The sequence below is a fragment of the Pseudopodoces humilis genome, chromosome 2 (genome assembly GCF_049639895.1).
Source record: "Pseudopodoces humilis isolate 2021_Gansu_Grassland_sample_001 chromosome 2, ASM4963989v1, whole genome shotgun sequence".
Classification (NCBI taxonomy): domain Eukaryota; kingdom Metazoa; phylum Chordata; class Aves; order Passeriformes; family Paridae; genus Pseudopodoces; species Pseudopodoces humilis.
In genome coordinates, this window is record NC_142201.1 from 2505188 (window position 1) to 2520413 (window position 15226).

The window sequence follows — 15226 nt, forward strand, 5'->3', positions numbered from 1 at the left end:
GTGCTGCTGCCACTTTGGGAATGTCTGATAGGACACATCCCACCCACATCTTTGTTCTTGTCAATTCTTTGATGTTTTCTGTTGAAAATCCTGGTGTGGAAACCTATAGCCCCATGTGGAAAATGAAGCTCCTCCCAGTCTATGCCTAGGAAAATCAGATTGTTTTATGTACAGGTGTGCAGCTGGTATTTATCTGAGCACAATAGCCCCATAGCCATGGTCAGTGGATGAGGATTTCCAAAGTGATGCCAATTCTCTGTTTTCCTGTGTCCCAGCTACAAAGCATTCACTGGAGCTGCTCCTCTGAAAGTGCTCCTGCTCAGTTTGCTAATGGCATCTTTCATTTGTTTGTTCTTGTCAAGGAATCCATGAATCCCTCCTATGCTTTTGTAGTTCTGTAAAGAGTTTTCTGTGCTCTTCTCTTGCTGATCCTCAACTCCTGCGCTCTTTCTCCTTAGGTCTAATTTATAAGCACCTCTTATTTTCTTCTTTTTCTTTCTTTGTTTTACAAACTTGTGTTCATTCCCAAGGATCCTACATCCTTCTATGATAGGATGGATTTTTTTGTCATTTATTTTGTGTGAGTTATTATTAAAAAAACCCCCAGCTTTTCTCTCAAAGAAACCCCAACCCAACCACAAAACCAACCAAAAATCCCTCCTCTGATTGCCTCCATCCCTGGGGTCACTGCTCATTTACCTCCACTCCCATCAGCCTGACCCCTCTGTTCCAATAATCATGGAATCCCAGAATGGTTTGGGTTGGAAGGGACCTTAAAGATGATTCAGTTCCCTCCTTGCAGGGGGCACCTTCCCCTATCCCAGGTTGCTGCAAGCCCCAGTGTCCAACCTGGCCTTGGACACTTCCAGGGATGTGGAATCCACTATCTTTTGTCCCTGATCATTATCCCTCACCCCAAAGCCTGATGGTTTTGAACAGTGAGTGATTCAAAGGCATATTTCTAGTACCTGGACTTTGAAAGAAATGTGGATTTGAGGATGTTATCCCTATGGAAATAGGATATTATCATTGTCACCTTTCTCTTCCCTCCTTGCAACTTTTCTGTGTTTCTGCTGGACTTCAATTAATTCTCTGTTTTTTAGTTTAATTTCTTTCAGTTCTATCTGACAGCTGAATGTTAATATGCCTGATAAAGGATTTTTTCTCTCCTCCTCTCTTCCAGACCTCTCTCTTGTCTTCATTCCCAGCTCTGGCTGTTGGTGTGAACAGAGGGCTCTGTTATTTCTGTCTTAACAGAACTTCACCATTTCAGCATCATCTTTAATCCCTCTGCTTTCCCTCACTCCTTCACTGCTTGGTTGGGTGTTCTTGTAATGGTCTTGTATTTCTTTTCTGTCTGATCACATCCCTGGAACTGCTGTAATACAAACTCTGTGTGACACAGAGAGGGAAGCACAATCTGCAAAGCTGCTGCCAAGATATCCCTTTCCTGCTTCTCTCATCCCCCTCCACTCTTCCCTGCTCCAATGGTGTTCCCATTTTTTTTGCCCTCTGCCTGTATTTTTTTTTTCCTCTCAGAAGCTTCTTCTGCCTTTCAGAAAGCACAAGGAATCAGATCCTGGTTTTTAGACCTGCTCTTCTTTCCTCTGCCTCTTCACCCTGTACCTTTTACCTTGAGTGTCTTCCCTCAGGAAAAGTTCCATCCTCAGGGAATCTCCAGGTCCCTGAATTACACATTCCTTGAACCCTTCCTTGTGAGTGTGAACTGCAAGAGCTGCATTGGTGGCTTGCCACAGTCTGATATTTTAAATTAAAAAATTTAAAACTCTAATGGATGACTGGCATGGAAAGGAGGAGGGAAGAGTGCCTGGGAGGTGAATTATCCCCAGGGACAGTCACAGCAGCCTGGTCAGTCTTATTGAACAGGTTCTTTCTAGGCCTCAAGGCAAGCACTATGGACTTCTCAGAACATTTCTGTGCATAAGAGGAGTGCAGAAGAGGAAGAAACAAAGCAGCCTTTTTTTTTAAACTCTGCAGCAGTCCATAGATTCTTGGCTGAGATGGGCTAATATTAAAAAGAAAGCACATTGTCACACTCTTCCCACACCTCCAAGCAACAGGCTGAACTCTACAGGAGACATTACTCCCTAACATCTGACTGAAGCACATTGGCTTTCCCTGTGCCAAGAGGAGGATGGAAATGGTATCAACACCTTGCTTTAAAAACATTGTGAGCAAAGATTAACAAAAAAAAAAACAACCCAAAAACCAGAACAGAAGAAGGTGGCTTACATTTGAAGCTCAAATTGTGATTTACACTGACAATTTCAGTGGTAATCTATTGCTTTTCTTTTTTATTTTTTTATTTATTTTAGAGGTTTTTTTCCTCTTAGCTGTCCCTGAGACTATAAATTACCTGGAGCACAATAAATCACCAACAGTTTTCCTTCCTTCCTCCCTTCCTCCCTCCCCCCCCTCCCTCCCTCCCTCCCTCCTTCCTCTTGCCAACTTTTCTTCCTTCCCTACTTCCTTCTTTCCCTCCTTTTTCCCTTCCCTCTCTCTCTCTCCTCTTCCCTCTCCTTTTCCCCTTTCCCTGTTTCCCCATTCCCTTCATTCCTCACCAATCCACATCCCATTGTGATTCCTCATAAATTCCAGTCCTTCCCCTGATCCTCCCCCCAGCAGATTCTGCTGTTTAAGTTCCCCAACATCCCTGGCTATATTTAGCCAATTTGTCTAACTGAGTAGGGGAAAAAAAAAAAATCCTTTACTTTCTGTAGGGAATACCAGCAAAGCAGCAAATATTGCCATGGCAACAAGCCTCTCAATCCATCAGGCTCCTGCAGTATCTAATACATAATCTGGAAGGCAGGGACTGGTGTGGAAAAATGAATATAACATATTGGCACTTCAGGATTTAATATCGCTTCCCTGTGACCTTAATTAGCTCACCTTATTTGGGGTAATTATCCAATTTTGGAGAGAAACTTCTCTTTTATTTGGCTTTCCCGAGGAAAGTCAATGTGTGATCTGCCTTCATTAAAATGCAACTTTTGACTTTTTCCCCACAAACATGCCACAAAATGGGAGTTTCTATAGTAACACACAATGCAGGCTCAATTTGAAATTATAATCTTTTGATAAAAATGAGTTTCCCCCAGCCCCCTTCTCTATATATTTTCTTTTTCTTAAAAATTTGGTTTTGCCACTCTGGTTTACCTCTTCTCTGTTCCTAAGGAAGTATGAAAAAAGTTCCTTAAAATTAAAAAAAACATGGCTGAACTTAAAATTACACAATCCCACCCCTCGTTTTCATTTGTACATCATAAATTTTGTATAATTTGGTAACTTTTTCTCATCATCTTATTCTTCAATTACTGAATTTGTTTGCTATGACTGTTTTACCCCATGGGAAAAAGAAAAGTGCATTGCAAGGATTGTTAGAAAGGCCTTTATCAAGTTTAGTGATAGGCCTTGGATTTTTAATCTTTTTAGAGAAATTCTGTTATGGGGTCCGTTTATCACTCATTCAATTTAAAGAATTTAAAAGAAATTAATCCCTGACCAGTTTCAGTAACATTTAAGAAGCATTTCCAGGCCGCCTGCTGCTGAGTGGGAAGATGCAGATCCATAAAATCTTTTGTCAAGGCTTTGGAAGTGGAAGTGGGAGGGAAGGAGAAGAGAAGGATTTGATTGGAGTTGGGGTGTCCAAAATAGGAGCCTGCAGGAGTGAAATGTTTCATGGAGAGCTTAAAGTTTTCCAGGAAATCCACAACTTTTCTGGATAAACTCTTGCTTCCTGATATACCTGACTAACAATCAGTGAGGTCACACCTCACCCACTCAAAATTATTGGGATAAAGAAGTAATTTAGCATCAGAGGATCATGAACCTCTCCCTTTCCTTTTCATGTTATGATCACGGGCACCTGATAAAATTAGGAGGCAGAGAAACAGTAGGAGTTTTTCTGTTCACTTTCAGGGGGTTTGTATGGTGCTTTTCAAGATTTCACTTTGAAACATTACAGCCCAGCACACATGATTGAATGGAATCTAAAAATACACAGCCTTCACCCACAAATTAGTGCACCAGCATGAGATACTTGTGCCTTAAATAGTAATACTCCCCTAAACAATAATGTTATCACCAAAAAGACACTCAACTGCATGCTAGAGCAATATGCCATAGGAAGCTAACTTAGCAGGAGGTCTGGAGATAGTTCTGTTCTGCTTTATTAAAAAAAAAATTAAAAGAAAATTTGCCAGTACACCAGCAGATCTCATAGGAAATTATTCTTTAGCTGTCATTAAAAGAACTACTCAAACAATACCAAAACACAGAGCAAAAGAAGAAATTGAAACTGCCACCCAACTGTCAAGTGAAAATAAAGGTTTTAAACCTCAACAAAAAGCTGCCATTTCTAAGGACAGGGAATGATGTTGTTTGTTGTCCTTGGGTTTGCACGTAGGTGAGCAAATGTTTCGTGACACATGACATGACTTCATTGTGTAGGATCTCAGGAGAAACAGAGGAATCCTGTGATGTAGAGAGAGCAGGCTCAGCCTGACAATGATAAATATGTCAGACGGTGACAATCATTGTGTGATTTAGCTCTTGTGAATGAAGGAAAATGGTAATTGAAAGTGTCATGATTTGGAAGCATAATCATCTCCCCATCACTCATCCTCAGGCAGCCGGAGGAGAATGCAGCTTCCCTTTGTTCCATGTGTGAAGTTTGTGCTGCCTGAAGACGTGGAAAGACACTTGGAGTCAGGCAGGAGGGTCAGATCTGACCTCCCAGATCATGGAATCACAGAATCCTTAAAGCTGGAAAAGACTTCCAAGATCACCGAGTCCCAGCTGTGCCCGATGCCCACCTTGTCCCCAGCCCAGAGCCCTGAGTGCCACGTCCAGCCCTTCCTTGGGCACCTCCAGGGATGGGCACTGCAAAGCTCCCTGGGCAGCCCCTGCCAAGGCCTGAGCTCCCTTTCCATGGGCAAATTCCTGCTGCTGTCCACCCTGAGCCTCCCCTGGCCCAGCCTGAGGCCGTTCCCTCTCCTCCTGTCCCTGTTCCCTGGCAGCAGAGCCCGACCCCCCCGGCTGTCCCCTCCTGCCAGGGACTTGTGCAGAGCCACAAGGGCCCCCTGAGCCTCCTTTGCTCCAGGCTGAGCCCCTTTCCCAGCTCCCTCAGCCCCTCCTGGGGCTCCAGCCCCTTCCCAGCTCCGTTCCCTGCCCTGGACACGCTCCAGCCCCTCCAGGGCTCTCCTGCACTGAGGATTTGAGGTGCCCCAAAACCTCAGTGGTGTCAGGGGGGCAAGGAGAAGTGCACCTGTGATGATTGTGTACATCCGGGGTACTTTACCACCTGTAAGGTGCTGGAATCACCTTTCTGCCCTGAAGGAACACAGGGTTTTGTTTTGGATAAACCTTTCTGTTTTGCACTGTTTTTCTTAGAGGTATGTGGATTAATAAATGTACTTATAGAGTGTGAGAAATGATTTGGGGGGAGTTCAGCAAAGAACAACCAGGACTGGAGGCCCTGCATGCTGATGTGGATTATAAAATCTAACAGGGTGATTAGAGAGAGGTTCTGCAAGCTGGCAAATGTTTGAAGAAGGGAGATAGGGGAATTATTTAGGAAGAAAGAGCAATCTCTCATTACATGGCAGAATTTCAGCGCAGTGCTAACATAATCAGCAGGTGAACACAGCTGTGTCCTCCTTTTCCTGCAGAGAAAGAAGCCTGTGAGACTTTCCTGGGCAGGAAGAGCAAAAGGAGTAATGCTGAAGTCGGGGATTGACTGATTTTGAGGAGCAGAACAGCCCCATTGCACAATCAGTGCCATCCCTGGCTCTGAAAACAGTGCTGGACTCCCTCAGAGAGGACAGATTTGCAGGTCTCTGCCTTCTTGTTGGTTTATATTTTAACAGCTCTCTCACTGTTGGCAACGACTCTCACTGGAGTCTTTCTGCTTTTCTCCTCCATGTAGTTCAAGATATTTTATGGTGAAAGGAAAAGTGGTAAATAAAGTTAGAAGAGGCTGAGCTGTGAGTATGGGCAGTCACTCAGGAATAACACATTTGGAATTAATGTGTGTGGCTGTGCACACACTTCCAGGCATTATTTGCCTTTAATATAGGTAATATTGTCCCTGTTATCCCCTGTCAAATGTTTGAAGAGCAATGAAGGCAGGTAACAAATACAGGGAGAACATAGTCCAGCTTTAGGGATTAATTTAATACCCAATTAAAAGGCAATTAAAAGACATCTGCCCAAAACACCCTGATAAGACTTTTCTCTCATTGTTTATATTATAAAGTGCAACTGGCCCCTTTTTCCAATGAAGTTGGATATTTCCCTTTCACATCAAGTAGTTTATCTTGCCATGCTGTATGATATTTTCCAGTCATTGATTCTGGACACCTTTGCAAACAATTGTGAAAGTCTAAGGTTTTAAAAATTCAATACTTTATGGTACTACCTGTTTAACATTTGTACTTGTACATCTCAAATGCTTATTTTTTTCCTGGGTTGTTTTTCCCTTACATGTTGACCAGAATTCTTTTCTGTCCCCCACATTCTATTTCCTAGAACTAAAATCCATTATGGTCTCTTCTCCGATAAGGCTGATCCAGGACAGACAGGTTTCTACAGCTTTCAGAAACACTGATCCTTTTTTTTTTCACCCTTGAATTTGACTCATCTGCTCCCTGTGGAAACAACTGATTAGACATTTTTAATGATTATTTTTACTCTGAGTATGAAATTCTTGCTCTTTACAGGTGGAAGCTGCTCTTCCAGCATTGCATGATGTTCACTTCTCCAGCTGAAGAAGTTGGTTGGCACCTCTGGAAGATTTAGGTGGATATTAAAAAAATGTAGAAAAAGCTCTGCATTAGAAGAGCATTAAAATAATGAAACCAAGCCCCAAACAGAAACATGGAATAGTTTGGGCTGAGAGAGGCTTTAGAGAACATCCAGTGCCACCCTCTGCCATGGGCAGGGAACCTTCCACTATCCCAGGTTGCTCCAAGCTTGATTTGAAGACTTCCAGAGATAATTAAGGGGCCAATTCTCCCTGGCCCACAGTTTAATGTACACTTATTATTTGGGTGTGATGAGAAAATGATGTCTCAGTAAAGGTTTAAACCACTGAACTGACATTTTTGATTAAGGTCCTCAAAATCTTCTCCTTAAAATCTGCACTGACTTTGGCTTTCGAAATTACATTTCTGCACATGCTTAACTTAATTATAATTTTGAATCCCCCTGGGCATATATTTGCCCTCTAAAGACCACCTAATTCCTAAACATATCTCATACCAAAACTCATCTGGCATCACAAATTTCACCCTCAGAAGATGTTGTTGCAATAGGACCATGGATTTGGATCTGTGCAGAGCAGTGTCCTGGGAAGCTGGGGAAGTGTTTTATCTAAAAGCTTTGTACCTAAACAACTTAGATGCAGCATGGAATCAAATCCCACTTTTTCCTGGGAAGGATGGGACTGGAAAACCCAGCTTGGCTCTGCTGTGGGCCATAGGAATGCAAAGGAACATTGAGAATTTTGAAATAGCCTCTATTTTAGAAGTGGATGATTTAGCAATGGGTAACCTGGAACTAATAAAAATAAAGGAAAATATATACATATAAAGGTGGAAATAACAGGAAATACTCTCTTTCAAAAAGTCCAGTAGCCTATATGCAATTGCTGTTCCCAAATAGGAAAGCAGAAATTTTTACTTCATTCATTATTCAGCTCTTGGTTATCTCATGCCTGAGATTTGGAATTTAATTTTCACAAAGATTTTTAGCTTAGCCAAGGAATATTAGCAGTGCTATCAAAATTTAATATGTTTTTGAAAAATCCAAGCTTCTAGAATCAAATGACTTTGTGAGAGTCTTGGTTTTCATTTGGGAAGAACAAAACCAATTTTTGTCCTTCACACTTGCAGAGAAAAGGTAAAGATAAGACCCTTAAAAGCTCAGAGAATGCCAAGAAAATGCTCTTCACAATGTTATATACCCAGGACTGGACAAGCTGTCGATCATCTTCCTGCCTAAGACAAGTTTCCTTTGTTAATTATTGCATAAATAAGTTCACAGTTCTTCTAGGCCCCTGTCAGTACATCACTGAGACAATAAAATTCTTGCTTTCCTGCATAATGGATTTCTACTTTAGAATTCCATTCTTCTCTCAAAGCCTGATATTTCCCACAAAGAATAAACTGTTTTTTCATTTAATAATAGCAATGTTCTTTTTGTACTTTTGATTGTATGCATCAGCTAATTTCTGCTGAAATAATCAAAACAACAATAAATTCATACATATTTTGGTTACTTGTAATTCAAATTTGACCAAAGATTTAGGGAGTTAAGTTGGAAATAAATGTTATCAACCTACATAAACAGTATTGAATCAACAATAATTAGACGGATCACTTACATCTGTAACTTAATATTTGGTACAAAACTGCTTCTCCAGTAATAACTAACAACAGAACATGAGATAAGGAAAATGCATATTGGGGGAAAACCAGCCTTCTTATTCTGCTCTTGGCTCACCTCATAAAAAAGGATAACCAGATGATAGCTGGATATTTTCAAAATAAATTACTCCCCCAAGCACAGGCAAATGTCTTTCTTGAATGAGTTTTCCAAGTGCTTCGGAGTTTTTGCTTTTGAATTTTGCATTTTAAGAATCTGCACTTTGTAACAAATGGGTGGCACTTGATACCAGTGTAAAATGTTGAACTGGAAGTTCATAGTTAGAAATGCTTTCTGAGAGTGAATAATCAGTGTTCTGGACTAAGAAGATGAAAGTCAGGCTTTAGGATCAGCTCTTCAAGACCTGATTCTGCCCCTGCTCAAGTGGGGTTGTGTTCACACAGGGCAGCATTGCTGCAACACTGACTCCTGGTGTGATCATAAAGTTAAAATCACAGAATTGCAGAATGGCCTTAAAGATCATCACATTCCAACTTCATTTCAACCACATTCCCATCCATGGGCAGGGACACCTCCCACTGTCCCAAGTGCTCCCAGTGTCCAGCCTGGCCTTGGGCACTGCCAGGGATCCAGGGGCAGCCCCAGCTGCTCTGGCAATTCCATCCCAGCCCCTGCCCACCCTGCCAGGGAACAATTCCTGCCCAAGATCCCAAGATCCAGCCCTGCCCTCTGCCACTGGCAGCCATTCCCTGGCTCCTGGCCCTGCAGCCCTTGGCAATTGTCTCTCTCCAGCTTTCCTGGGGCTCCTTCAGGCCCTGCAAGGCCACCCTGAGCTCAGCCCAAAGCTTCTCCTGGCCAGGCTGAACAATGGCAGCTGGGCCAGCCTTTCCTGCCAGCAGAGCTGCTCCATCCCTCTGCTCATCCTGGAGCCTCCTCTGGGCTCTCTCCAGCAGCTCCAGCTGCTCCCTGGGCTGAGAATTCCAGAGCTGGACCCAGCTCTGCAGGTGGGGTCTCACCTGAGCACAGGGAAAGACTCTCCCCCAAGTTCCTGCCAATCATTCTGTAGGTGCAGCCCAGGAAACGGAACAAAAGACAAAGATAAAAGGTGTAGTATAGGAGGGAAATAGCAAGAGAGAAGGTTGGATATGCATTTACTGTAATGTACCATATGTTTTTCTTACATGTCATAAAACACTAATTCAAAATAATCAGAACAGCTCAAAAATTCAAGACTATCCTGGCACATATAAATCTGGAAATGATGTGACTTTCAATCAACTCAAAGCAGAAATATTTTTTCTCTTTATAAACATTCCCTAGTCTGAGAGAACAATAGGGACACTTGAGGCTCAGACACCACAGACAAGAAAAAGAAACCTTTAGGGAAAAGCAATTCATGATAAACCAACTCTCTCCTGGGGTTTGTCTGCTCCTTCAGGTTGGCTTATATTCTTTCTAGCCCCCCAGAGTAAAATTTGTGGCATCCATAATTCAGAAGGTTTTATCTGGAGTCATCTGAGGTCTCAGTATTCATTATTTCACTGTCTTTGGAAATGCATCCATGGACATTTGGAGCTCACATTTTTGTACCAAATGAAGGAACATCCTGATTTTAAACCAGCTCTCCTGCCTCTGGCTGTCCTCAGGCAGGTGTGTCTGCAGAGTGACCGGGCAGCAGAGCGAACAGAGCTGGTCACTGCTGTGTCCCTGCTGCTGCAGCAGATTTTAATTGGATGTCAGTGTCAGACATCCAGCCCTGCCCATTTGCCACCCCAACCTGGAGCAGCTTCCCTCTGCTCATGTCACACATCCCATGGCACACGAGATCCACGCTTCTGCAAAGCTGAGAACTTTGACAGCCTCAAAATGACTGTTCTTAAATACACCGACATATTTGGCTACTCACTAAATACCTTGTAGTGCTCATTCCACGAAGCATTCCTGAGGACTGGATAGTTCTGTAGAGGATGTTTCTCCAAATAAATTTTTCATACTGGCCAAATAGGTCAGGATGAACATTTGATTCCTTCCTCTGCTGTTGAATATTTGCTCTCATACCTTCCCTGCTGGGCTTGAGCCACTTGCAGTGCTGGCATTTGGGTTAAAAATGATCACCAGGGCATGGGGAGCTTGAGAACAGCAGGGAGAGGATAAAACAAAACTTGTAAGGAAAATAATTTCATTCTTGGATTCATGGATATGCTTAGCTTTTAAGTATTCTGAGATTATATGAGGAAAATTGACTAATTCAGGCTATAAAGAAATATTTTAAATGCGTATGGATTTTAAGGCATTAAAAAGGAATTCTTGGACAGTTCCCTGGGGCTCAGTGTAATTGTGGTGGCTTTCTATTAATTCTGTGCAAGAGTTGTAAAATAATAACTTGAGGCAAAGGGTGGTGTTATTTGGTATTCATTTCTGCTTCTGTATCAGCTCTTAGGGACTATCCTGAAAAATTCAGCAGAACATTTCTTGCTAGTTTGTACTTTAACTGTTATATTAAAATTATTTTCCTCTTCATGTTTTTTTTTTTTAACTTTCAAGGAAAACAGATCTCAAGTACAAGGCTCTGTTGTGACACCTCACCTCTTTCCATCACCATAAAAGTTCTATGGAAAAAGGACAGAAAATAATAATGATAATAATGCAATTTTTTTCCCTTACCAATGTTCCCTACAATGTGACAGAGCCTCTGAGAACGGAAATGCAAAATGTGACAAAAATATAGACTGCTATTTCTGCTGGCAAAAAAAATATAACAGCCTTGGAACAACCTCTGTATCAGTGTTCCCTCAGTCTCCCTCTTGGTGTGATGTGAATCTCAGGTGCTGGGGCTTTGATTAGTGCAGAAACATCCAGAAAATCTTTATGGAGGAGAGGGGCAGAGAGCAGTGCTTGGCAGCTTCAGCAGGGTGTTCTGATAGAGAGAAAATACAGGGCAGTGGAGGGAAGGGGATTGATTTTTCCTGGGGCTGTGCAAAGATGTGAGCAGAGGGGAGAGAGGATAGCAGCTCTTAAGTGAAACACGAAAGCAAGTAATAATTCTGTTATATTGGTACCATGATCAAGCCATTTCTCCAGGTCCTTGAAACCCTCTCAGGCCTTGAATACCCTTCTTCATTTTCTCAGTTCCAAGAAAAAAGCCCTGCAGTCCAAGCCAGAGCCCCACCCTACTCCTTTTATCTCATTTTACTCTGTACCAGCTTTGAAATAAGCACTGCTGTATATTCACTAAGAATTTTATTTACATCCTGCAACACTTAGATTTATTAAAAATACTTTAAAATGCCATTAAATGATCTGAAAATTTCATGAAGTACAGAAAAGTCCTCACACAAAGCAGTAGTAAACTCTTTAAGCATCGTTCTGTCCCAAAGAAGTCAAATAAAATAATTGGCAGGACAAACATGATCCGTAAAGGAGCTGCATTTTTGGGCCTGTGATCCCAATCAGTTACCAAGAGTTCTGGAGGCCTCTCCTCTGACTCTTCAGAGCACTCAGAGGGTCTGACTGCTTTCCCCTAACACTTTTTGGCAATATTCCTTCAGCTTGTTCCAGAAGAGTTGTGCTAAGTCCAGCAAGTACTTAATGAACAGAGGAGATATTGTTTATCTGCTTCCACCTTTGATAACAGGTTCCTCCTTTGTTCCATCCATCAAGACATAATTACACACCTATCCAACATCCAGCAGCACCAGATGGGATCTCAGGATGCTTCTAAAAATGGTACAGAGCATCCACAGAGATTAAAGGAGCAAAATTACCATTCTTACAGCAGAAGTTTCCTCTGGGGCCTGGTGTCCTTGTCCTTTTGGGCCTTGCTAAGCTGTGATGTTGTGATTTCCTCTGTTACCACCCCAGCTTGGCTGCACCAAGCATGGAGAAATACCCTAAATTATACTTTTATATGTATACTGCAGCAATATAAAATCAGAGAATCCCAGAATAGCTTGGGTTGGAAGGGAACTTAAAACCCATCCAGTGTCACCCCAGCCATGGCAGGGACACCTCCCACTGTCCCGGGCTGCTCCAAGCCCCAGACGTGGCCTTGGGCACTGCCAGGGATCCAGGGGCAGCCCCAGCTGCTCTGGAAATAATTTGCATCCCCTCCCCACCACCCTTGGCAGGAGAGTTGGAACAAGAAGATCTTTAAGATCTCCCAGGACTGCTGCACCTTTTTGTGGGATTGGCTGTTTCTGATACTGAAATAATTTTTCAATAGCTTGTAGTGGTGGCTCTGCCCAGCAATGACACAGGTAAAGGAGATACAGGGAATGATTTCAAAAGGTAACAAAGGGATTTGGGAGAGTAAAAAGTCAGGGAAGTGCTGCCCTAGGCACAGGGAGCTTCTACTTCTGTACACAATCCTTCTGGCCTTCTTCACACAATCAGAAAAAAGTAATTGGAAAGAAATTTCTGATATAAACAAGTTGTGCATATCTGTGTTTCTGTCTTTTTGTAGTCTCTGGTTAAGCAGAGTGAAATATTTCTCCCTTTTGAGTCAGTTCATTTAAGCATTCACAGGCTCTGGAGCTGATAAATTTTGGGTAAGAGGCAGTGGTCTATCAGAATTTCACCCTAAATTTTGTCCAGATTTTGTCCACAAATAAATTGTCCAGCCTAAGTTTTCCAGCTACAAAAGCTTACACCCACTACTCCACTATCTAGATCCCAAAATATGGCAAAAATACAAACTGTTTCTTGTTGGGCACACATTGAAGACAACACAAACCTCTCACAAACCAAGTGAAAGCTTTTCAGATACATCTCTGGGCATAATTCCTGTTGGATGAATGTGGCACAGGCAACAATCCTGAATAATTGCACTGGATTTAGAGTGACCTTCTGTAAGCTTGTAAAGGAACACATGAATCAAGTAAATTAGGCACTTATTAAATCCACAATTAGTTACATTCTATTTAAAAAAAAAACCCTCAGGCTCACAAAGTCCAACATGGTTCTTTGCTGGATTTAAGCCCAAATAGATGTGATTTAAGCAGTGCATGAAGAAAATAGCAGTCCTTGTTCTGGGGATTCCTATTTTCTTTTGGTTTTTTCAGGAGTGGAATGATTTATGATGAATTTGGGAGTGAAGACAGGGCTGAATGAGATCCCTGGATACAAGCACTGTGTTCTGGGTTTGTGGCTTTATGAGAGGGAGGGCGACAGATGGAAAAAGAAAGTGGTTGAACTTCCTATTTGTACTCACTCATCGACTCTGTCAATTTGGCCATCTCTGTTTCTCTTTGGGGCTTCTCCTGGGGGAACAGACAAAATGAAAAACAAATATATATATGTAATATAGAAATAGAAATACACCTGAGTGCAAGTGGCAATGTGAGGGGAGGACATTCATCCATTATATATTTCTATATTATTTAGGGATTCAACTTCACTCCTAAATAGCCTGAACCTTTGTAGATTTTTTTTTTCTTCCTTCTAATTTCTTCATTTTTCCTACCATGAAGTGTGAAGCTTGTATTTATCTGTGTGTATCTAGCTGGGGAAATTGAAATTATTCAATCAAAGTGATAACGGAGGAGGAAACCCTCCTCTATTTTTCACTCTCTGCTAAAATACTCAAGTGTGTTAGGCCTTCCTGACAAAAGAGCAACCCACAAACCACTTACACTGCAGGAAAAAAGCACTTACTTGGAAATAAATGGATTTTATATGGGAGCTGGAGTGTGTGGTGTGGCACTGGGCTGATGCTGAGATGAACTGAGACACTTGAGGGACTCCCAATGAAACCTGCTGGTCTTTGTCTCTTGTGCTTTGTATTATTATTTTTTTTTTTTCATTTCAGACACTTGTAGCTGGTGTAGCCAGGACAGAGGCTTGGTCAATCAAGAGTCCTTGAATTTGGTGAAAATCCAATATCCCATAGCTCAACCAGAGCAGTGGGGACTGGGCCCAATCTCCTGAACTCAGAGCCAAAATCTGGGCTGAATGAGAACTGCAAAGCCCTTGAAACTCCAATTAAGTGGTTTTGAGAGGATGTGGTGGGGCTGTTGTGCCCTCTCTGATCCCTCTGGTGACTGAGCCCCACCTCCCCACCCCTCCACCTGTGTCAAGGCTCTCCTGAGCCATGGGTGAGCAGATCTCAGCTCTTTTTTCCTCAAAAAACCTCAGTAAGGGAGAGAATTTCCACAAAAATATGACTTTAATGGGCATTATTCTCAAACAGAGGCTCCTTATCCCAGCCCTGGGACAAGGTCCAGGTTTTTGGGCAAAGTGACCTTCAGTAGCTGCTGGAATGGCTGGGGACAGGAGTCAGCATGGTGACATCTGTCTCTGACTGTGTTAAAAACAGCTCTGGGGAAAGGCACAGGCTGAGAATTGTCCCTGCCAGGTGTTATTTGGCAGGAAAATGTGGTTTTCCAAGGCCCTTTGGGTGTGACATGAGCAGACCCGGGCTGCTCAAGGGATAACCCCCTGCTCTGTCTCAGACAGGATCATTTCCTAACTCCAAAGGAGCTGAACTCTGTCCACCTCTACCTTAGAATCCCAGAATCCCTGAGGCTGGAAAAGCTCTCCAAGGTCGTCAAGTCCAACCTGTGACCCGTCCCCACCTTGTCCCCAGCCCAGAGCCCTGAGTGCCACGTCCAGCCCTTCCTTGGGCACCTCCAGGGATGGGCACTGCAAAGCTCCCTGGGCAGCCCCTGCCAAGGCCTGAGCTCCCTTTCCATGGGCAAATTCCTGCTGCTGTCCACCCTGAGCCTCCCCTGGCCCAGCCTGAGGCCGTTCCCTCTCCTCCTGTCCCTGTTCCCTGGCAGCAGAGCCCGACCCCCCCGGCTGTCCCCTCCTGCCAGGGACT

At 42.9% G+C, this 15226-nt stretch overlaps 1 protein-coding gene across 1 annotated transcript in view; it reads right to left on the reverse strand.

Moving 5' to 3' along the window:
• KCNJ6 (potassium inwardly rectifying channel subfamily J member 6) overlaps nucleotides 1–15226 on the reverse strand; it is a 147221-nt gene that overhangs the window by 84856 nt on the left and 47139 nt on the right. The window contains exon 2 of the mRNA XM_088051087.1: nucleotides 13619–13667. Within this exon, the coding sequence (XP_087907213.1) occupies nucleotides 13619–13643 (25 nt within the window). The 5' untranslated portion in view covers nucleotides 13644–13667. The remainder of the gene's footprint in view (nucleotides 1–13618; nucleotides 13668–15226) is intronic.